Source organism: Mytilus californianus, unplaced genomic scaffold (genome assembly GCF_021869535.1).
Source record: "Mytilus californianus isolate M0D057914Y unplaced genomic scaffold, xbMytCali1.0.p SCAF_11, whole genome shotgun sequence".
Lineage (NCBI taxonomy): Eukaryota > Metazoa > Mollusca > Bivalvia > Mytilida > Mytilidae > Mytilus > Mytilus californianus.
This window is the reverse complement of record NW_026262593.1, coordinates 3,855,860-3,880,168: the sequence shown is the minus strand read 5'-3', so window position 1 is coordinate 3,880,168 and position 24,309 is coordinate 3,855,860. Positions and strand designations below refer to the sequence as shown.

At 32.9% G+C, this 24,309-nt stretch overlaps 1 protein-coding gene across 3 annotated transcripts; it reads right to left on the bottom strand.

Moving 5' to 3' along the window:
- Positions 1 to 2,224: 2,224 nt before the first annotated feature.
- Positions 2,225 to 22,753, bottom strand: LOC127719405 (cationic amino acid transporter 4-like). 3 transcript variants are annotated; one of them, XR_007990291.1, is made up of 5 exons: positions 19,645 to 19,729; positions 9,597 to 11,227; positions 6,982 to 7,090; positions 2,712 to 2,987; positions 2,225 to 2,574 (listed from the first exon to the last, which is right to left on the bottom strand). XR_007990291.1 is itself a non-coding variant. In XM_052225509.1 (4 exons), the coding sequence occupies exons 2-4, from the start codon at positions 11,214 to 11,216 to the stop codon at positions 2,788 to 2,790; spliced, it is 1,929 nt and encodes a 642-aa protein (XP_052081469.1). In that variant the 5' UTR covers positions 11,217 to 11,227; positions 22,646 to 22,753; the 3' UTR covers positions 2,225 to 2,787. The 3 variants fall into 3 exon arrangements, 2 of the variants coding, with proteins under 2 accessions (XP_052081469.1, XP_052081468.1); XM_052225509.1 differs by lacking the exon at positions 19,645 to 19,729 and adding an exon at positions 22,646 to 22,753 and having other exon boundaries at positions 2,225 to 2,987; XM_052225508.1 differs by having other exon boundaries at positions 2,225 to 2,987.
- Positions 22,754 to 24,309: the final 1,556 nt, after the last annotated feature.

Below are 24,309 nucleotides of genomic sequence, written 5' to 3'. Positions count from 1 at the left end.
GAACACACACCATACCAGATTGAAATTTTAAATACAAATTAAACGTAACCTTTTCTTTACTATGCAATTGCTAGACTTGTGAATGTCTTTTTTACCGATACTATATTACTTGATTTGCAAGCGATACTAATTTACCTATTCTTTTAGAAAATCCTGATAGATCTCTTAGTATCAGCGGAATTTTTCCTAGTAAAAAAGTTTTTGCCTTGAATTAAACCTAATAAATTTACTTAATGTTTCAAAACGGTGCTTTCTAATAATAACATTTTGTTTCCATGGAAACCAACAAAGAAAGGTCACTAATGTATTAACCCTTTAATCAGAAATGGATTTAACATTGGAACTTAAGTATTATAGCACAATAAGATGGAACTTTCATGGTTATAAAAAAAAACATTTGAAAGCATTTATGGGGAATTACTAGCGAGGCATTTTAAAGCTTAGCGGCTATATTTAAGATATCTATAGAGTTTATTGTGTCTGAACTAGGAAAACTTAGAAGCTGTTCATTTCATTCATTCTGTGGAACGTTAAGTTTATATATTTTAAGGAAATAGCTTAACTGTCAATATAGTCCAGGGAAATGTCTTGAGACGTTTTAATGGAGGATATAAAACGAAGAATGAATAATTCAAAATAAATTTATGCCATGTGCTTCTGTATTTTAGAGACTTTTAAAAATAGGTAACGCCCTTATGCATATAGATACCACTAATGATGTTTTAAACGATGTTCTAATTTAGATTCTTCTTATTCTTTTAATTTATATAAAATATCGAATAAAAAAGTTATTCTTAAAGATATAATTATGTTTTGCTCTTAATAAATTTAATCTCACTCATAAATATATATACTAAAACAAAAAATGTAGTCGAAGTTCGATTTTCGCTTGAACCAATCGTTGATTTTTTTGCTGTTGATGTGGATTTTGGCAACAAATATACATGAAAATTCGTTACATGTTGGATTGGCATGATTATATTTACATTTGTGCAACAAAACTAGAAAATATTCAGAGAAATAATTTTACAAAAATGAAATTAGAAAATATCATTATTATTCCAATTATTATTTCAACACAATATAGTTACACAAAGTTCTAGAAAGTTTACCAAAGCAATTTCAAAATTTGATTATTATACATCAAATGTTGATTTACAAATAAGCAGGAGGAGTTATACACAAAACAGTTGATGCTTCAGTATCCCATTATCTACCGTCAATCTATATTGTATTATGATAATAAAAAAAGGAAATAATTCCGAGAGACAATATTTTCAGTTCCTTTTTTTTAATTTGTTTATACAGATCTACAAATCTAGATTTCATGAGGGACAGGTGAAAAAGAAGTGATCTTCATCTTCGATTTCAGATAAATTACATCATAATACTGATGAATGAACTTACATTGAACATGAAATGCAAGAACAATCATTATATATACACATGTATGTTGATAATAAACATAAAACATATGCTGGTCATTACAAAAATCAAGTTCATCGCAAATGTTTGTGTAAGAGTCTTACAAATCAATCTACACGTACAGTCAACATGAACTAATCAAAGGATGTAAGGGGCCTCGGTGGCCGAGTGGTCTAAGTAGTTACTACTGTAATCACTAGCCAGTCAACACTGAGGTTGTGAGTTCGAACCCCACTCGTGCGGGTGCACTCGACTCCAATCTTAATTGACTAGGATTGTCAGTTTTCCTATCGAAGGTCGGTGGTTTTCTCCGGCTTCCTCCACCAATAAAAACTGGCCGCCACGAAATAGCCCAAAAGCGGTGCTTAAAAATGGCGTTAAAACACCAAACAATCAAAAAATCAAATCAAAGGATGTATTTTGGCCGAGTTCAACTAAACGACACTATATAATGCTGTACATATCTTTTACATTTAAAACAACCTGGACCTATGCAAATTGACAATTCGCGTTAATTTTTTCTTGCAGATTTAAAATAATTTACAAATTATGAACTGCCATGAATAGGCTTCATAAAGTTCCACCCATACGGCTGGGTAATTTAAAATTGTTTAAATGTTTATATTATTTCACTTTATAACTAAAATGATTTTTCACTTTTTCGTTAGAAATAAAGAAACAAAAAATGCTTTTTTTTATTAGACACGCTTCTATAGGATATAATTGATAAAGTTGTCGGGTTTAGTCAGCCTTTAAAAAACAGCTACCTGTAGCATGTAAATCATTGCACAATACCACGTCATTTGACTTTCTTGGTATTAACAAAAGTAATGGACATCTAGGACCCTACTGTCAGTACAATTCACTCTTATCACATCTTTTGTATTTGCAGTTGCAGAATTTAAAGGATAATTGGTAATTTCATTATTCGTATATCAAAATGAAATTGATGCTAGACATGACTTGTGGTTGATTAGAACATTGTAAATGTTTGAAAATGTTCCCCACAATGCTTTAGATTCTGAAATGGTGGCTTTACATAGATCCATATAAATCGTTTACGAAACATTACCAACAAAGCTTAAGATTCTGAAAAGGTGGATTTAAGTAGATCCATATCAATCTTGTATGTAAGATAATCAACAATGCCTTAGATTTTGAAATAGTGGCTTTACATAGATCCATATAAATCGTTAACGAAACAATTACCAACAAAGCTTAAGATTCTGAAAAGGTGGCTTAAAATAGATCCACATCAATCTTGTATGTAAGATTACCAACAATACCTTAGATTTTGAAAAGGTAGCTTTACATACATCCATATGAATCTTGTACAATGCTTGAGATTCTGAAATGATATCTTTACATAGATCCATATGAATCTTGGACGTAAGCTTCTTCTGTATTACGTTTTGGTTGTTGCTCGCGTATGTCTTCCTCTAATCTTTGCATTGAAGTAGTCAGTTCTGCATCGCCTGTATAATTTATCATCTGATCATAGACTTCCGGTTGATTTCGCTCGTGACTGTGCCACATACCATAGCAGAAATACAGCAATAAACCTGTGAGAACAACATTTAATTTCAGTGTAATAAAACAAAAGGGCAGAGGACTAAACAGTAAGCATGATAAATACATTGTGTTGCATCTAACTTCACAGCAACGTTTGAGTTATGATATCCTTCAAAACGATGACGTTACTGGTTGTTTTATGTTGAATAGATATAAGAAGATGTGGTATGAGTGCCAATGAGACAACTCTCCATCCAAATCACAATTTGGAAAAGTAAACCATTATAGGTCAAAGTACGGTCTTCAACACGGAGCCTTGGTTCACACCGAACAGCGTGCTATAAAGGGCCCAAAAAATGACTAGTGTAAAACCATTCAAACGGGAAAACCAACGGTCTAATCTATATAAAAAACGAGAAACACTTATGAACCACATCAACAAACGACAACTACTGAACATCAGATTCCTGACTTCGGACAGATGCAAACAAATGCAGTGGGTTTAAACGTTTTAATAGGTAACAACCTTCATCCTAATCTGAAACAATAGTTTCACATAACAGCATAGAAAGACACACTATAAAATATCAATTGAAATGGCTTAACTCAATCAAAAGACATATTAACACAAGTGAACATACACTGAACGAATAAATTTGATCTATGATACAATGTAAATGCAAAATCAATAAAAATAAGGGGTGAATAAATAAAGGCAACAGTAGTATACCGCTGTGACATTTTAAACAATTTCAAAAAAAACAACAACAACCTTGAACAAAAAGCCGCCAAATACAATAATATACACAGGTAAATGAAAATAATTTTGTTGTAAGGTATACAGTTTAAATGGAGAACGGAAATATTTTTTGTTGTTGTTCATAGTACGAAGAAGTGAAAATTTATAGTCATACCAAACACTTATCAAAGCTGGTATATAGACGAGATATAACCCTGAATAAGCAAACATTAAATAACAAAAAAGCATTACAAATAGTATCAACATGTCAAATTAACAAGAAAGTACGATTTGAGAGTACTCGCAGTTACTGTCATCTAGTTAAAAGCCAAAAACAATTAATAATAAAAAATCATGCATCAGAGACTAAAATCAACTAAAACACATCCCAGGGATTTAGTATTTTAACGTCATGGACAGTCGAAGAAGACATGACTTGTGCAATGCCAAAAATAAATGTATCGACAGGCAGTAGGATAGTTAGGAGTTAACCTCTTTATAGAAAAAAATGAACGTGGATGTGTCTTTATACATCCCGTTTGAAAAGAATACAAATTAAGGTATGTTTTATAATTTGCTGATTACAAAATCGATATTTGTGCCAATGTAAACTAAACTCAAAGATCTAATTACAACATTGGTAAGATAACCTTTACTAATAAGTTTGTTTAAAAGTTTGATGAGTTTACACGGATCACATAGTGATTTCCGCGCTTCTAATACAATATTACCGTAAAATTTAGGATGTGAAATACCGTTTTTAATAAGTTTTCTATAGGTAGAGCCAAATTTACTAATCAAATCTTTGTATCTATGAAAGAATTTAGTAAACGTTTTAAGTAATTTATGGTAACGAAATCCCTGACTTAATAATTTACCAGTGATGCATTGATTACGTTCGTTAAAATCTATGACATCACTACACACACATGCATAACGAACGAGTTGGGATATATAAACACCGTATGATGGAGCCAAAGGAACATCGCCGTCTAAAAAAGGAAAGTTAACAATAGGGAATTTAAAAATCGTCTCTTTTGTCGTAAATTTTAGTATGGAGTTTCCCTTTAGAAATTGAACTGTCTAAATCTAGAAAAGGACAACTACTGCTGTTTATGTTAGATTTAGTTAAAGTAAGTTCCTTTGGGTAAATTTCTATATTTAGAGAACTCTGGATTATTTAACGAAAAAATATCATCAAGATAACGGTAGGTATTGTTGAATGTATCAACCAAATGTAACAATGACGTGTCTTTACTGAGTTTGGTCATAAACTGAGATTCATAGCAATACAGGAATAAATCTGCTATTAAAGGGGCGCAGTTAGTGCCCATAGGAATACCTACTACTTGTCGATACACTTTATCGCCGAAACGTGAAAATATGTTGTCCAGGAGAAAATCTAAAGCTTCAATCATATCTTCACATTTCCGCTAAGTGCATCTAGCATACTTTCCTTTTTCGTTACAGAAAAAGGCTTTAAACGAGTGAGAGCAAATCAATTTGCAATGAGATTTTTCAAAAGACCATTTAATTAAATATGAAAACTTTTTCTTGATAAGATTGTGTGGAAGTGTAGTGTAGAGAGTAGAAAAATCATAACTGTCAACAGAATTAAAAGGACCATCAAAAGCATGTATTTTATCTAAAACCTCTAAAGAATTTTTAACACTCCAAAAATAATTAATACCATTATTTTCATAAGCTTTATTACAAAAGTTAATAAGTTCTTTGATAGTAGTAAAGGAGGTAGTTAGAAGCACTGATAGATTAGTAGTAGAACACTTACTAGATGCGGAGATGAAACGAAATTTAAATGGTTTTTTGTGCAATTTAGGTAACCAGTACATAGTAGGGACTTTCAAATGTCAGAAGAGGCTTTAAGCTGGGTAGTGGCAGTTGTATGCTTGTTTACAATTTGACTCTCTGTGGAGCGTACGGACCTGAATGTAGAAGAATTGATAATTTCGTTTTGGAGAACTTCCGTGTAGTATATGCGTCACACCACCACTACATTATTAGCTGCTTTGTTGACCTCTAAATGTTTTTGTTTTTGTATCGTTGGATTGCTGTCTCATTGAATTGTACTATTCATAGTTAATAGTATAAATTTTGAAGGTCATTTTAATGAAAATCCACTATCATAAAATTTAATTTATCCTGGCTTTCTGATAATAGGGATATTATGAAATGTTAAAATGACAGCTGAGATACAAGTTTTAAGTTTGTCACCAAAATTGATAACTGTTCCAAACTTGCCTATAAACGAATGTTTATAAATTTAACAACTGTTCCAAACTTGCACATAAAACGATGTCACCAAAATTAATACATGTTCGAAACTTACATTTTGGAGCAACGCTACCAAAATTGATACATGTTCCAATATAGACTTGCCCATAAATGAATTTTACCTAAATTGATGCATGTTCCAATATAAACTTGCCCATAAAATATGGTCATCAACATTGATACATGTTCCAATATAGACTTACCCATTAATGAATTTTACCTAAATTGATGCATGTTCCAATATAAACTTGCCCATAAAATATGGTCATCAACATTGATACATGTTCCAATATAGACTTGCTCATAAATGAATTTTACCTAAATTGATGCATGTTCCAATATAAACTTGCCCATGAAATATGGTCATCAACATTGATACATGTTCCAATATAGACTTGCCCATAAATGAATTTTACCTAAATTGATGCATGTTCCAATAAAAATTTGCCCATAAAATATGGTCATCAACATTGATACATGTTCCAATATAGACTTGCCCATTAATGAATTTTACCTAAATTGATGCATGTTCCAATATAAACTTGCCCATAAAATATGGTCATCAACATTGATACATGTTCCAATATAGACTTGCCCATAAATGAATTTTACCTAAATTGATGCATGTTCCAATATAAACTTGCCCATAAAATATGGTCATCAACATTGATACATGTTCCAATATAGACTTGCCCATAAATGAATTTTACCTAAATTGATACATGTTCCAATATAAACTTGCCCATAAAATATGGTCATCAACATTGATACATGTTCCAATACAGACTTGCCCATAAATGAATTTTACCTAAATTGATACATGTTCCAATATAAACTTGCCCATAAAATAATGATACCATAAACAAAGTCATCTTCGCTAGCCAAGGGTTATGATCCACTTCCCTCCTCTCCACGTGCGTGGAGAGGAGGGAAGTGGATCGTTACCCTTGGCTAGCGAAGATGAAACAAAGTGTTACCGCTGCAGATCATTAAAGTTTGTGATAACAACTAACCTATAGCTATCCAAATGGCAAGTCGAATCCACGTCAGATGGTTCAATGTCATCATCAAGCAAACATTACAGAACATGCTTAAGCATGGTATTACGGGAACAAATGGCATCTGAAAGGGTAAGAAATAATTGTAATGTTGTGTTTTGTATATTGTTGTTTGTATTATGGTCGTTTTTCTGTTTTTGCCATGTCAGTTTATTTTCGACTTATGGCTTGTTTTCTGTATTGTGTCCCATAATTTTGATTTATATGTATATAGTTGTTTCATCATGAATCACACCATAGATTAAAGAATGCAGACATTCAAACTAAATATTATTTGTATATACATATGCATATTCATGGCTCTACAGTCTGTCGATATCTGTATGGGGCCTCGGTGGCCAAGTGGTCTAAGTAGTCAAACTACTGTATCACTAGCAAGTCAACACTGAGGTTGTGAGTTCGAATCCCGCAAGTGGTAGGTGCACTCGACTCCAATCTTAATTGACTAGGATTGTCAGTTTTCCTACCGAAGGTCGGTGCTTCTCTCCGGGCACTCCGGCTTCCTCCACCAATGAAAACTGGCCGCCACGAAATAGCACAATAGTGTTGAAAGTGGCGTTAAATACCAATCAATCAATCAATGTATCTTGGCATTGGACAAGGACATGTTTTTCTCTGACTGTTTATGATATCTTTATACTAAATCCATTGGATGTTGGATGTGTGCTGATTGATATTTTAGTCTTAGATGCATGCTTTTAACTATTAGTTATTATTGGCTTGGAACTAGCTGTCAGTAACTGCGAGTACTCTCAGAACTGTACTTAGTGTCTTTTTGTTGTGGGGATGTATAAGTACCCTGCCACGTCCACTCTGTATTTTTGTTACTAGTTTTTGCTTTGTATCCATCTGATGAGTTAAGCCCTTTTCAACCAAATTTCTATATAATGATTTTTATAGTTTGTTCATATGTTGTACTGTTACACCACTGTCCCAGGTTAGGGGGAGGTTTGGGCGCCAACTAACATGTTTAACCCTGCCACATTCTGTATGTGCCTGTCCCAAGTCAGGAGCCTGTCATTCAGTGGTTGTCGTTTGTTGCTATTATCATATTTGTTTTTCGTTCATTATTTTGTACATAAATCAGGCCGTTAGTTTTCTCGTTTGAATAGTTTTACATTTGTCATTTCGGGGCCTTTTATAGCTGACTATGCGGAATGGGCTTTGCTCTTTGTTGAAGGCCGTACGGTGACCTATAGTTGTTAATTTCTGTGTCATTTGGTCTCTTGTGGAGAGTTGTCTCATTGGCAATCATACCACATCTTCTTATTTTTATATTAAAATTCTTCTGACATAACGTAAATACTTATGTTTGTGTGTGGCAGTCATGTCTTCCCTATTATAATAAATAGTTGTGAGCTAGTATTTATTATGGTCAACTCAAAAGTTCGGTCGCGTGGAAAATATCCAGATGATATAAACATGTTATATCTACCTGAATATGCATGCACTATATATTATTTTCAAATCACAACATAGCGTAAATGTACACAGCAATAACATAATTTTTATACATACATGTATTTAAATTCGAATTTTAAATCAAAATGAAAATTGCATATTTTTCGCTTTTTACAAACATTCTATACATTTACTGACATATTTCACCTATATTGTTCGATATTCAGATGAAGTTCAGCAAGTTGTAGATGCATTAAAAATTTCATAAAAAATCCGAAATACCATCCAATACGTATAATTTGTCTTGAATAATTCGAAATACTACCTAATTACATATACGCATACGTTACCTTTAACGTTCATTTATTCTGATTTCATGTGTATATTTGTGTATAATTTTATTCTTGTATTAATAAAGTCATGTGCCAAAATGGCCAGAACGAAGGCGTAAACCTTGTTCAGATTAGCTGCCATTAATGAATAGCCGTTTGCTTACATGTATATCAAATATCAATGCTAACTGTACCAAGTCAGGTATATGAAAGTTGTTTTTCACTCGGTCCGTTGGTTGATGACAGATTGATTTTGTCTGTTTTTACGGACTTCCCCTTTTTGAACTTACCTTCGAGTTGGTATTTTTGTGATACCTTTTTTATTGTGCAATCTGTTGTCCTGTTTTTTATTCGTGAATTGTTTAGTGTTGGGTTCTGATTAGCTTTTTTTTAAACGGGACAAGTGAGGAACCGTTTTACCCTTATCCGCTAACCAAGCAATTTTCTCGAAAATAAAAGAGCGTTTATTTTTATTTTTCGATGGACAGTGCAAATCACAATTTTTGACTCTAAATTTCAATTTCGAAAGGCATGTATAAAGCAATATTATAAATTTGCTTCAAAAACATTCAGACAAAAAATTTAGCATAAAATATATACACTATCGCATGCAATGTATCCATCAGACTTCAGTTTTTTTAACTGATTTTATCTTCTCCTATTTCTTAGTCTGAGTGTGTAGGAGGGTAATAAATCACATGGAAAACGATTTTATGTCTACTTTTAAATGCTGTCGATTTGTTTCCATTATCTTAACACAGTAATTGCATTAAAGTAATTCTATCTGTTCAGTTCTAAGGATTTGATAAGCGTTTTATATCAAGTTAAAATGCTTACCTGAAATGTTATAAACGCATCATTTTTCTCATGTGCAATCATGATTAGATAGCATATAACCATACCAGCTGCAAACAGTATCTCTAAAAGTATAGCCCACCAAGCACCATCTCTCAGATAATCAAATCCTACTATCAAAACAAAACAGAAAGATATTATAAAAACAATGATGGAATAAGTGGCATAGAGAGCAGCCCTTCCTGCTGGTACTGTTTTAAGTATTGGAAGATGACGTAGTTTTTCTTTCAACTTTCCAAAATCGTCATGACTTTTGGATTTTTTAATTATTGCACTTTCTTCATTTACACCGGAAGCTGCTGTATCTAAATCTTCCTCTTCCGGTTTTAATTTAAACTGACAGTCTTCAATAGACTGGTAACGAACGATTATTACAGCCGCAGCGACGATTGTGTACGCAGAAAGTGTTCCAATCGACATAAATTCTACAAGTGTTTCCATTTCAAATAACAATGACATAAAAGCTGATATCAATCCAAAAACTGCAATTCCCACGACGGGGGTCTGTGTTCTTGGATGAACATAGCCTAAAACCGAAAACAACAAACCATCTGAAGCCATTGCATAAATTGCTCTTGTGACGGAGAAAGCAGATCCTAACAGTGAAGTTGTAAGTCCAAACAAAGTACCAAATGCAACAATGACTTTTATCCAATGAGCTCCACGTGTTGCAAATGCCATCGGGAATGCTGCTGTAGTCGATACTTCATAGTACGGTACCATAAGGGTTAATGAAATTGTTACTAACACATACAGCAGGGATACGATAGATAAAGCAAGAAAAGTGCCGAATGGGATAGACTTCTCGGGTTTCTTAGCTTCTTCCCCAGCAACTGCAATTCCTTCAAATCCTACGTATGCAAAGAAACATGTAGCTGCACCAGATAATGTTCCTCCAAAACCATGAGGAAAGAATCCACCCCTACTTGGATCGGTCCAGTTTGCAAGATCAGCGAAGTAAAATCCCGCGCAAATGACAAATATTATAACAATTGCGTTGATCAAAGTAAAAACGTTATTAAAGTTCATTGAAAACTTTGCTCCAGTTGCTATTACAATAAAAATGATTATTGATATTACGAATGCGATAAAATCGGGATAGTCAGAGATCCACTTGGAGTCTTTTCCTAAGTGTCCAATATGTTCTATAGTACCATTTCTGATAGCACCATTAAATAAAGAATCGATTGCACCACTCCAGGCTCGGGCAACAGATGATGCCCCTAGTAAATGTTCTAGAATAATATTCCATCCAATAATGAAACCCATAAGTTCTCCAATAGCGACAAACGTGTACGTGTAAGCCGACCCTGCTTTTGGTACTCTGGCGCCAAATTCCGAATAACAAAGAGCGGCTAACAAAGCAACAAATCCCGCAAAGAGGTAGGACAAAATGGCAGACGGTCCAGCTAAATTCTTGACAACGGTTCCAGTTAAAACATAGACACCAGCACCTATCATGTGACCAATTCCAAGTAACGTGAGATCAAACGTGGTAAGGCATCGTTTTAATGGCGTCTCATACATATCATCCGTGATTTTTTTCTTGCGCGTCATAGCCTTTACCATGCCATGTAAACACTCTTTTGCCCTTGACGACATTGTTTCTCCTTCTGCAAGTAAAAAATGTTATTTTTTTTAAGACATCATCATATCCTATTGTATCTTTTAGATTTGTATATCATATTTTAGTTATGTTTGACTGACGTGAAGTTTTACACTCGTTATACTATTTTCTGTGTCGTATGTGTCCTTCAATAATCAGAAATCAAAATTTGATATTTGATAATGAGTTAACATCTGAAACCAGAATTGAGTATTCGTCCATTGCCAGTTGTGCCGCAATGTTGATCAGAAATATTCAAAATGTACAGTACCCCGCCCCTTTTCTCAAAGATGAAAGGGAGGATAAAAGTGTGTATGTTTTGCTTCATATTTTCCATCTAAAACGCTTACAATATTGGGTTACAATGGTATCTTATATTCATTACTTTTATAGTTGAACCATCTACTCATTGACTTGTTGTTGAAAGGTCTACGAATTATACCCTTACAGTAAAAAGACTGTAACAAACTACAGACACAAGCTTTAAATAATTTAGCTACAGAAGCGTTGGAAATTGAAACTTTTTTCCAAGCGCACAGAAGTATTTTTTGATCATTTTATATACCACTATGTATAAACATTTTAATAGGTTCTTAAAAGCGAAAAGAAACTAAACGGTAATGGGAATAAATTTAATCGGAAGAGTCAGTCTAGACCACATTGAAATAAATTAACTCTTAAAAGGAAAAAAAAAACGAGAAAAATATGGTTGGCAATCTTATGGGAAGAAATCTGTCTATGCATTGTTCTAGATAGCACTTTAATCATAATTACGAGTAGTTAATGTACAAAATGAGAACACATCTCGTCTAACTGAAACACAATGGAGGCATTATTTGTTACTATTTTGTTCATCATATCCATAGTCAAATATCCAAGAAGTTTCCATAAAATCTCATTGAAATATCCCATCAATACTTTCAGAAGACTATCATTTGCCTATAATTTCTAATATCTGTGCAGAATAGTGAAATAAGCCCTATTGCCATTAGAAAAAAAAATTCGAACAAAAACCAGTTCACAAAACACTACACACAAAACTAAAAATTGAGCAATAGGAACCCAATCAAAAATTGGGGACGATTTCGGGTGTTCCGAAAGATACCAAGTGAATAACAAAAATAGTAAGATGTAAAAGGGAAGACAACACTGCGATTAAAGATATACTTAGGTGAAATTAGAAAAAATCTAGAATTTAAAATTGATACTATAAGTCAGAAGAGCATTAGATAAGGAACAAAATAAGCTAAACATATTGATAGGTTATGGAGCTCCTTTTCGAGATATTTAATTTTTAAAAATGGCGGGAAAAGGTTGACTCGGACTTTTACCTTATATAATTCATTGGTATTATTTGGGTCTCAAATTGAAAGAAAAGAAATCTAGAATCTGCACCATGACTACAGGTAAGACAACACCAAGACTCAAGAAAAGACAACACCATGACTACAAGAAAGACAACACTGTGATTAAAGGAAAGAGATTACAATGACTAAAGGAAAAACAAGTTGCTTTCTTTAAAAAAAGAAATGCAATCGTAAACCCAAATACTTGTTTTGTATTAGATATAAGATAATTGTTTAAAAAAAAGATTTATTGTTTTATATCATTTTTGTTATATAAGAATTAGAAACTGACAGTGACTGTTTACTTAAAGTAAATACTGTTTAATGTGGGGTGAAATATTCTTGTTAAAGGAATATTTTTTTCTCTCCTCTCTCCCGAAAGACATCATGTTAAGCCACCCACTTGATGTTCCATTCTAAGATGCTGGTTTTTGTTTTTAAATTAGAGTTGGTTTTTAGGCTAAAGTTCAAATGCAAATGTGAAGAAATTTAATCAATTAATAATTATATGTGTTTAAGAAATGCAATACGTGAACCTGTAAAATAGCCGTTTTTATTGGAATTTGAGATATGTTCATGGTCATTTGAACAATGGCTTGATATTGATCATTATTAAGATCCTTACACCTGCTCTGCAATGGTTTTTTATGCTTAGGGTAGCAAGCATGGGCAATTTTAAGTTCTGTGCTTTGTGTATGCTCTTAAAAGTTTTAGATGACAAACCTCTTTTGTTAAAAACAACCACTTTTAAAACCTTTAACTCGCTTTGAAGATATTTTCCGGATGTCCCTTTTTATTTTGATGTTTTCTTATATTTTAAATTGTAGGTCATGAAAAAAGGCTTGCAAGTTTAATTGTAAATATATACAATTTGAATCGCACTGTATCCTCTTCACCTTGATGACCGAAACCAATTCATTAAAAATGATATTTATAGCCTAGACAAAACAGCTTACACCTTGTACTTATAAACAAACAAACAAAATTGAAAACAACAAAAAAACTAACATGGTCAAACCTGAAATTACCACTGATCGGTATACCCATCACCTAAATATGAGTTTGTTTAAAGGTCACATTTATGAACTGTTGTAAGGTGTTCTTTTTTGTCGAGCCTTCGACTTTAGTCGAAAAAGCGAGACAAAGCAATTCTACATACCGTCGGTGTCGTCGGCGGTGGCGTCCACAAATATTCACTCTGTGGTTAAAGTTTTTGCAATTTTAATAACTTTCTTAAACTATTCTAGATTTGTACCAAACTTGGAAAGAAGCTTGTTTATGATCATAAGATAGTATCCAGAAGTAAATTTTGTAAGAATAAAATTCCATTTTTCCGTTTTTAACTTATAAATGGACTTAGTTTTTTCTGCTGGGAAACAATACATTCACTCTATGGTTAAAGTTTTTTAAATTCTAATAACTTTTTTAAACTATCCTGGATTTGTACCAAACTTGGACAGAAGCTTGTTTATCATCATAAGATAGTATCCAGAAATAAATTTTGTAAAAATGAAATTCCATTTTTTTCGTATTTTACTTATAAATGGACTTAGTTTTCTGCTGGGATACAATACATTCACTCCGAGGTTAAAGTTTTTTTTTAATTTTAATAACTTTCTTATACTATCCTGGATTTGTACCAAACTTGGACAGAAGCTTGTTTATGATTAAAAGCTAGTATCTAGAAGGAAAATTTTTGTTAATATTTTGTACCGGTTTATCTGTATTTTTCTTATAAATGGACTTAGTTTTTCTTCCAGTTAACATTACATACAGTCTGAAGTAAATTTTTTTAGATTTATAAACTATCCTGGATTTTTCCCAAACTTGGACAGAAGCTTCTTAAAATAAAAAAAAAATAGTATTGAGAGGAATATTTTTATTGATGTTTTTCCTCATTTTTGTTGAGCCTGCGATTTACAGCAAAAGTAGGCGAGACACTGGGTTCCGCGGAACCCTTACGATTTTTTTTTTATCTGAACACGATTTTTTCATTAAATATTAAAGGGTGTCTTTTACATGGTAAAATTACACTACTGTCTTATGGTATGTATGTAAATTCTTTTAAACCAGGTGTATTCATAAGCACATGTCCCAAGTCCGAAGCATGTTGTTTAGTGGTTGTCTTTTTTTGGTGCAGTTCATATTTGCTTTTTGTTTCTGGTTTGAAGTTAAATTAGATCTGTTTGTTTTTTCCTGTTTAAAGTGTTTTATAACAGTGTTTTGGGGCCCTCGGTAGGATGCTGTCCAATGTGAGCCAAGCTATTGTGTTGAAGGCTGAATTATAACCTATAATTGCTAATTTTGACTACAGTACTGGGTTTTGATGGAGAATTGTCTTCCTACCACATTTAAAAAGATATTCCCTGACATTTGACAAATCCATTAGAATAATCGAGATATTGAAATTGAACTGAAGTTGCCTAGTAGGTTTCTTACATTGACCCGGCTATCCTTTTTCTCTCTTGCTGGATAGTTTTATACTGGTCATTTGGGGGCACTGTGTAGCCTACTGATCAGTGAGATGGCTCAAAATCTTCTTACACTATTTTACATTTTCGTACAAGTTTAATATATTAAAACCGAAAATTCATCATCTGATCGTCTTTATGAAATAATAATTATTTATTTTTATTTTGACGAACATTTTGAAGAGCATTAATTACTACAGGCCGAACATATAAATAGATAATCTGTTCCCTGACCAAGATAACTATAAATAGAAATTAATTTTTCTTATCTCTGCCTGCATCTGTCATCACTCGGTGTCTATTAATTAATAGACATTTGATAAGGAAATAACGTTACAATATTTAAACAAAGAAAATTGCAAAGTTTAAAGAAAATAAAAACTATTCAAGGACGTATATCAATTTAGATTATATACGTCCTTGGTCTATCCTAGACGTAAAATTTCAATAAAGTGCAAGAAAGACTTCATTTTAATTTCAGTATTGTCCTTTAGTTAGTCCCACAAGGACGTTGAGGTATGAAAATTATGAAATAGCCTGCTTCCGTACATTATGTACATTTTCCCTAGACTCGGAATCTTAAGTGAAATGCTAGTAATACTTCTTTTATAGATTTTATTTTTAACAAATCTCGTTTCGAATATAAATCGCATTGTTTACGTGAAATCTTATCTCATATCTAAACACAGCTGGTTTCAACGTTTGACTCTAATTAGAATAACTACGCGTATATGTAAGGTAAATATTAGCAGCTTGTAATTGCGAGCAAGGAAGTATTCAAATGCTTATTAAAGTAGCTTGCATCATAATAAATTTCGCATCATATGTAACATATCTCTATAGCAACTTTAAGATGCTAATGATTCAACAAGTCAAATAATAAGCTATTGCGTATGTATATGAAAGGTGGCCATAGAAAGAAACAGATGTATTCCGAATAACATCCGGTATTCCGAAAGACTACGGACATCGTCCAATATATACTGCGTAAACCCTCAGGGGTTTACAGGGGTTTACGCAACAACACAATAACTAAAGGAAAGGCAACACCAAGACAAAAGAAAGACAACACCATGACTACAAGAAAGACAACACTGTGACTAAAGAAAAGAGATTACAATGAATAAAGGAAAGACAATACTGTGACTAAAGGAAAGATATTACAATGACTAAAGGAAAGACAACACCATTAATAATGGAAAAGATAAAACCATGACTAAAGGAAAGGCAAGACCATGACTAAAGGAAAGAGAACACCACGACTAAAGTAAAGAGAACAACATGACTACATGAAAGGCAACACCATGAATAATGTTAACTTAAGTAGATAAGTAAGGCCGTTTGTTTTCTCGTTTAAATTGTTTCACATTTTTCATCCCGGTGCCTTTTATAATAGCCTGCTATGCGGTATGAATTTTGCAAATTGTTGAAGGTCGTACGTTGATCTATAGTTGCTAACTTCTACGTCATTTGATATGTGGTGGAGGGATGTTTCATTGGCAACCATATCACATCTTCTTATTTTTCATTAGACAACACGAAAATAAAAGATAAAAATGAAACCAAAAGACAAACATCAGTCCTAAGAAGAAAACAAACTAAACACTGACCATAATCAACCCTGCCAGAAAAAAGGAAGGGATGATGTTTGTGTGCTCAACTCAAGTGCTTCTCAAATTATGTAATACAAATTTAAATGAAACTATACAAAATGTATGTTGGTGTAAGCATACACAGTGTTTATTGTGTGTTTTGCTGTGTGTTTGTTTTTTCTATATTGGCTAGAGGTAATTAGGAGGGTTGAGATCTCACAAAACACCATGACTAAAGTAACTAGTGAGTTAAATGTGGGCTCCATTTCGCTGAACAAGTATACATTATTGTTTAGGGGTCAGCTGAATCCCGCCTACGGGTTCTGCATTTTCTCGCTGAGTTGAAGTCCCGTTGGTGGCCTTGTGCTCTTTTCTGCTTTTTGGTCGGGTTTTTGTCTCTTTGACACATTCCCTGTTTTTATTCTCTATTCTACATTTACTATTCATTGAATGAAACAAACTCGACTTGTCCCAAGTCAGAAGTCTGTAATTCAAAGGTTGTCGTTGTTGCTGTCTTTCATATTTGTTTTTATTTATTTTTTGTCATAACTGATGTTTTCTCGTATGAATTTGTAATCACGTCTTACAATGTCCGGTTTTGAATATCTAACTGTATGGTATAGGTTTTGCTCATTATTGGTGTTGAAGACCTAAAGTGACGAATACTTGCGCATGCTTAAATTCACTTCTTTTGGACTGTGATGAATGTTTGTCTCATTGGCAGTCATACCACATCTGCCTAATTTTATATCGATGATATGCATCGTTAACTACTCGTATACTATCATTTTTTTTTTATTCTGAATCTCCAAATTATATAACTACTGTTTGATACATTTACTACATGTTGTAGGCTTTTCCATTCCGATAATTATTCATATTTTTATATGTTATATAATATTCTCCCTTGATATCCAGATCTGTTAGAAAATACACTTGTTAAACAAATTTAATTATATCATGTCATGATCTGGGTGGGCGTTACTTTGAACATTATTTCCTCTCACGATGTGAAAATGAGCACAGAGCACGATATCAAAGAACTAGTGCGATATCCGGATTCCAATTTTATACCAATTTTGTATTTTAATATAGACTTTAAAGAAATCTACTAACAGAAATGATATCAGTAGCTCTATGAGCAGGGTCACGTGACTGGAGAGGGAAGGACCAGACAATATGTCTCTATTCTAAAACGTCAATTTCACCTCAAACGGGATTCAACGCGAAACTCACGTGGACTGAGTTCACGTGAGTTTCACCTGCATTGCATGTGAAACGCACGTGAATTTCACGTGAAAATCACATGAATTTTATTCACGTGAAATTCACGTGATTTTATAAAACATAAAGTTTTTCAAATTATCAAATTATCAAATTTAATTAAAAACATAAAAAATTTCAAAAATGTATTATTTTTTTTTGGTAAAGTTCACGGGAAATTCATGTGAAAGAGTTAACGTAAGATGCATGTGGAAAAATTCACGTGAGATTTATGTGATTCTTAATTCACGTGAATTTTTTTACGTGAATTTCACGTGAGCAAAATTTGCCTGTGTAAACTGTAAACGAGGCTTTAAAAAAAGCGAAGAGCTTATGGAGTAAATGAAAAAAAATAAAAACAGAAACAGGTCAATAAAAAAGTGATCCGCAAAGGCCACAAGGGATCACAACATGGTCATTAGGAATGAACAAACCCCCATCGCGTATAACAACCTCGAAATTGGTCCAAGTCGACAGACGTTGTGAATAATTTCAACAGAGAGTCCGTCGTGAAAACATACATGAAAAGTGTGCTTTCGACGAAATTTTGATTTCTGGGATGAAAAAAGATCTATGTGTACAGTGAGCTTCATTTTTTTTCACAATTTAACTTCTTGGAACCAGAATGTATGCTAATTTTCCAAGACCAGTTTAGCAATGAATCAGTTTTCTTGAAGTACATCTATCCAACTTGAACTAACTTGGTGTACATGTGTTAACACCACAAAAGATTGAAATTTAGTACGTGAAACCACGGGTATAAAATAGTGCTTATATCCATGAAACTAACACCAAACTTTAATGCAAACAGACACACACTTCACGAACACATAGACACCCCTAAACTACAATAAAACGAAAAAAGACTTAAGCAAAACCTATATATATGACAAGAGAGTAAGGACAGGTACATACACATATAAAGAAGAGAGTAAGGACAGGTACATACACATATAAAGAAGAGAGTAAGGACAGGTACATACACATATAAAGAAGAGAGTAAGGACAGGTACATACACATATAAAGAAGAGAGTAAGGACAGGTACATACACATATGAAGAAGAGAGTAAGGACAGGTACATACACATATAAAGAAAAGAGTAAGGACAGGTTCATACACATAAAAAGAAGAGAGTAACGACAGGTACATACACATATAAAGAAGAGAGTAAGGACAGGTACATACACATATAAAAAAGAGAGTAAGGACAGGTACATACACATATAAAGAAGAGAGTAAGGACAGGTTCATACACATATAAAGAAGAGAGTAACGACAGGTACATACACATATAAAGAAGAGAGTAAGGACAGATACATACACATTTAAAGAAGAAAAGTTATATAAATGAGTACTTATTCCCCACCGGTAGATCGACAAACATACAATATAATTAAACCAGAAAAAAAATGTTTGAATTGTATCTTTATTAATGTTTAAAATGTCTTAAAGTAAATAAAAATAATTATGAAGCATTCATATCATATTTTTATGGCATCTATAATTTCCTATTAGAAAAATGACAGTTTTTTTTATCTCAAATTTAAATGCCATTTGAATAACATCCTATAAATATACTGACAATTACTTCTGGTGGATTCAAAAGTGGATAATTCACATCAAATTGTCATTTGCAATATTTTTGTGTTCCATATGGTCACTGAAAATGTCAATTTCACGAAACAATTTCATTAAATGTACCATTTCATTAAAACAAACATTCAATACAACATGTAATATCAAACTTTACCTGGCATCCTTTACACCTTATTAATCCCCGGATTAAGATAGGTATTACTCCTGAAAACGATTTGTAGAATAAATCTCAGATGATTATAATAATTCATACACTGCCCAAGAATCTACATTTAAATATCGATTATTTTAGTAGCAGGGAAAAGATGTCAATTTCTCTTCGCCATGACAATTCTGTGGTATTCACAGCATTGATTGTGGATAATTGGGATCGATCGGTAGACGGCTACTTGTAGAATAGAGACATGGTAATACCCATAAGCTTTATAGGATTATTATTTGTCAAATTTTAAATTAATTACTGTAATTAATACTGCTCATAAAATCATCGATTGCGTGTATAAAGAGATGATGGTGGACTTCTTGATAAAGGATTGTTATTTTCGTTCTTAAAGCTTTAGATTTAAATGTTTACTCAACCGTATATGTAGTCTCTTCTTGTTTCTTGATTACATTGTACCTTGGTCCTTTGTTTCTAATTTGTCTCATTGTAACACGTGTACTGTCCTATCAAACTGGAAAGTATAGCACTGCATTTACTTAGGGGAGGACCATTTGTTATGCTGGGAGTGGTGGTGGGTGGGTGGGGTCCAAGAAGATTTGGAAAAAAAAACAACCTTGCATAAGACAGGATTAAAATAAATATCCTGGAACAAACACAAAATGTAGGAATTTATCTTGTACTATTATTGTTGATCAATGGAATTAAATAAGCCACACATGCCCCTTTAAATAAACACCAGCCTCTTTGATATACTACTGAAAACCAAAGGAAAAACGAAAAATAAGTTTATGAATAGGTTTTGCTCATTTTTTAAGGCCGTACGATGGTCTATAGTCGCTAACCTCTACGTCATTTGGTCTCTTGTGGATAATTGTTTCATTGGCAATCATACAACGTCTTCTTATATTTAGATATATTGCTGCGGATTTTGATTCTGACCCCCTCCTCCCATATTTAACACAGTTGGGTATCTTCTATAGACTGTCATTTCATTCACAAAATCTCACTTCAGTATACACGTGGGATTATATATTTACTTTTATTACATGTACAATTCTATTCAATTTTATGGCCTTCAGTTCAGCAACTTGTTCAACGAGTTGAATCATTTATGTAATCTAATGTAATTATAATACTACATTCAAACGTTAGTAAAAGTGAAAAATTCAACATGCAACAAATGTATTTCATTTTAACGACTACAAAATCATTAGTAATTTAAAGTAATAAATAATAGTTGAGAGCTTATTCTTTTAAAGAACAGGTTGAGGCCAGTGATGCAAGTGGGATAAAATAATCTATTTGGGGTGTAATAATGGGATATAACTTTACTAAGTACAGAGGCGGATTTAGGCCCCTTGTTGAGCTATTTATATGATAAATGTATTATAGACTTTTTTCAAGTAGAACTCCAAAGAGTGGTTCTCCTGTGCAAAAGTGAATTCAGCATTTCAGGGAAAATATCACAAAGTGCAAATTCTTATAAATAATAGGCAACAACTTGAGCATATTACTTTCTTTTTTTTTTATATCCGATTGTTTATGACATTGATCTCTCGGAAGATATATAAAAAGGGAGATGTGGTATGATTGCCAATGAGACTATCCACGCAGAGTTCAAATAAAGTTGATGTAGGCAATTATAGGCAACCGTTCAACCGTCAACAATGAGAAAAAACCCATACCGTAAAGTCGGCTATAAAAGGCCCCGACATGAAAAATATGGAACTATTCAAACGAGTAAACTAATCTATAACAAAACAATTTATGAAAAACAAATATGACAGACATGATCTTAAGATAACCACTGAACTACAGGGTCCTGACTTGGGACAGGCAAGATGATGTTTTCAGATGGATCAATCTAGCAACTTTTCTGAAAAAGTTGTTTACCAACAGTTGTTTGTATTGATCAAAACAAATGCACTTTTCAATATTTTGGCTAGAATAAAAATGTTGAATATCTTTACTGTAATCCCAAACGGAATATTATAACTCATTTCGGCGACTAACGAAGGTTGCAAGGCTATTCCATTTATGTCTGAAATTATACACCTTTGAGGAATAGAGTTTTACGTTATTGGTACAACTTCAGTGTACACGACAGATTCAATATGTTTGCATTTATACCAGGTGAACGGTTGGGGCTTCATAGCGCCTTCTGTTCCGTATGTATGATTATAAGCAGATGGCTTTCTTCCTCGCATGCTCTTTGTAACAAATTGTCGAAATGCAGTCGAAAAGGAAAAGAGAAAAAGAAAAAAACCTCACACAAATCGATTGATTGATTGATTCTTGATTGCTTAACGTCCAGTGGCAAATATTTCATGCATGTTCAGGACGAATAACAAATTAACAATACATACAATAGGTAGGTCTTGTAATTGAGGCCGCCCGGGATAATATCGGATAAATTTCGACTGCCACTGGAAAATGAGGGCATATTGGATAGGGACAGAAATTTGGCATTGCAACAGGTCACCTGAAGAGTTGTTGTAAGGGTTCTGAACGTGCAGAGAGCACGTCATTCTCTCTATACGAGGCATCGGATTTAACGTCCCCATTCTGACAGGACGTCACACAAATCGAAAGAATTTTAAAAATCGTCAAGTCGTCTGTAACGCCAAAAGTTCTTATGATTAACATTAATGATCTCCATTTTCGAATTGATTATGCAATATTTTATATAACAACTGAATCGAGTCATAATAGGCACTATCTGAACGTCGCATTAACGTTTTCAATCTTTAGAGGTTATTTAGTTTTATATGGGGTACATTTTTGTGTAGATCTTACGGTTACCAAGTGTTTGCATCCTTTGGTATGTCATTAGAAACAATAAGTATATAAGATCAAGCACATATAAACATTATTCACACAAGGAAAACTCATCAATAAACAAATCATGTACATATATCATCTTTCATCGGAAATACATGTATATACGATAACAAACTTTGTCACAGATTTCGTGTTCATTAAATACACTTACCTCGAAGGTACTGACCTCAGCGGAATTCTGCACCAAGTCAATAAACAACAATTTCGAAAGAAACCATACTGTATACCCGCCACGTAAACGCATGCATATTATTGTTATTTTTGTGTATATGTTGCGGTTCAATAAGTAAGTGGATATTTAAATACGATTTAAACTAGCAAAGTTAAGTGAACCGACTCCGAATATAAAATCGAGTGATATCCTAATTCGCCAAGCTCAAACGAAAATAAAATATTTCTTAAAAAAAAACAACACATGAAAAGTATAACTTTGTCTACAGGTTTAACCGCCTTTACTGAATTTATTAATTCAATATATAGTCTTCAGATTAATGTCAATTCACTAAACTCAGGCATGCGCTGCAAATCCTGACATATTAAGAATCTTACATAATCAAATATATCTACACAAAAGTAAAAATACATTAAAGTTAATATAAATTATACAAATATCCACATAGACAATAATCAACTCAAACAAGATGAAACGTAATTACGAACTGCTGCAACATAAACTGATTGACAAACTTCGAATATCTTCAAATGCTTGAACGAACCCTTTCAGTAATACTATATCATGCTCATCACGAATTTCATAAGCTGCATATACCCGTAAAAGGCGCTGATATATGTCAATCATAACTAACCGATGATAAGTTACATCACGTGACCAATAACTTGAATGAATCCCAAGTCAGAAGCCTGTCATTCAGTGGTTTTCGTTAGTTCATGTCTGTCATATTTATTTTTCGTTAATTGTTTTGTTATGAATTAGGCCGTTAGTGTTTCATAATTTTCATTTCGGAGCCTTTTATAGCCGACTATACAGTATGGGTTTTCTCATTGTTGAAGGCCGCATGGTTGCCAATATTTCCTTACATCCACTTCATTTCAACTTTGGCGGATAGTTGTCTCATTGGCAATCATACCACATCTCCTTATTTTTATATTAATAATTTATTCGATCTTAAATTGAAATTGACACTTTATTTGTGTTCAATTCTATAAAAATGAAATTGTTGATTATCTTCAACCCAACAAATATACATGTACGAAATTCAAAATTTTAGCTGTTTTCATTTTGAAACATTATTTTATTTTCTTTAAAATTATTCCTCGCTGAAATCTCTTGCATAGAATGAATGGCCTTGTGTTGATGTTAATGTCCAGATGATAACCTTTGTCCGGAATAGAACAAAACAAAAATAAATCTTCAGGATTAGAAATAATATATATTCACATAAAATTACTATACCTCGTATGTTAATGCACGCCTGTATCATACATGTACGTAGAGAGCTTATTACATCAAATTACTGGCTTTGCTTGTTAATGTGTTAAAATGTCAGAATAATTGAAAGGTCAACGTTGAAAAAACAATTGACATGCTAGTAACTGAATATGTCAATTAGGGAACACGTTATATGATAAATAAAATTTAACAGAATTATATTAGAAGATTTTCTATCTGAATTAACAAATGTGAAATGCTTACATTGATAAAAACCAGGCCTTGCAAATGAATGCGGGTTCCCTCAAACCTATTGTTTGATTTAATGATTTTTTTCATAGAAAAAAAAAAGAAAAAGAAAATAATACATCTTAAGAAACTCTGTGATTTGCGTTTGTAATCTATTACTACCAAAACACAATGTC

Bases quoted from the DNA above. Each gene is read 5' to 3' on its own strand.
- LOC127719405 (XM_052225508.1), bottom strand. The intron at 7,091-9,596 runs GTAAGCATTTTA...TTACCCTTTCAG, and splicing joins ATGCGTTTATAACATTTCAG to ATGCCATTTGTTCCCGTAAT. The intron at 2,988-6,981 runs GTTAGTTGTTAT...TTGTTCTCACAG, and splicing joins TGCCATTTGGATAGCTATAG to GTTTATTGCTGTATTTCTGC.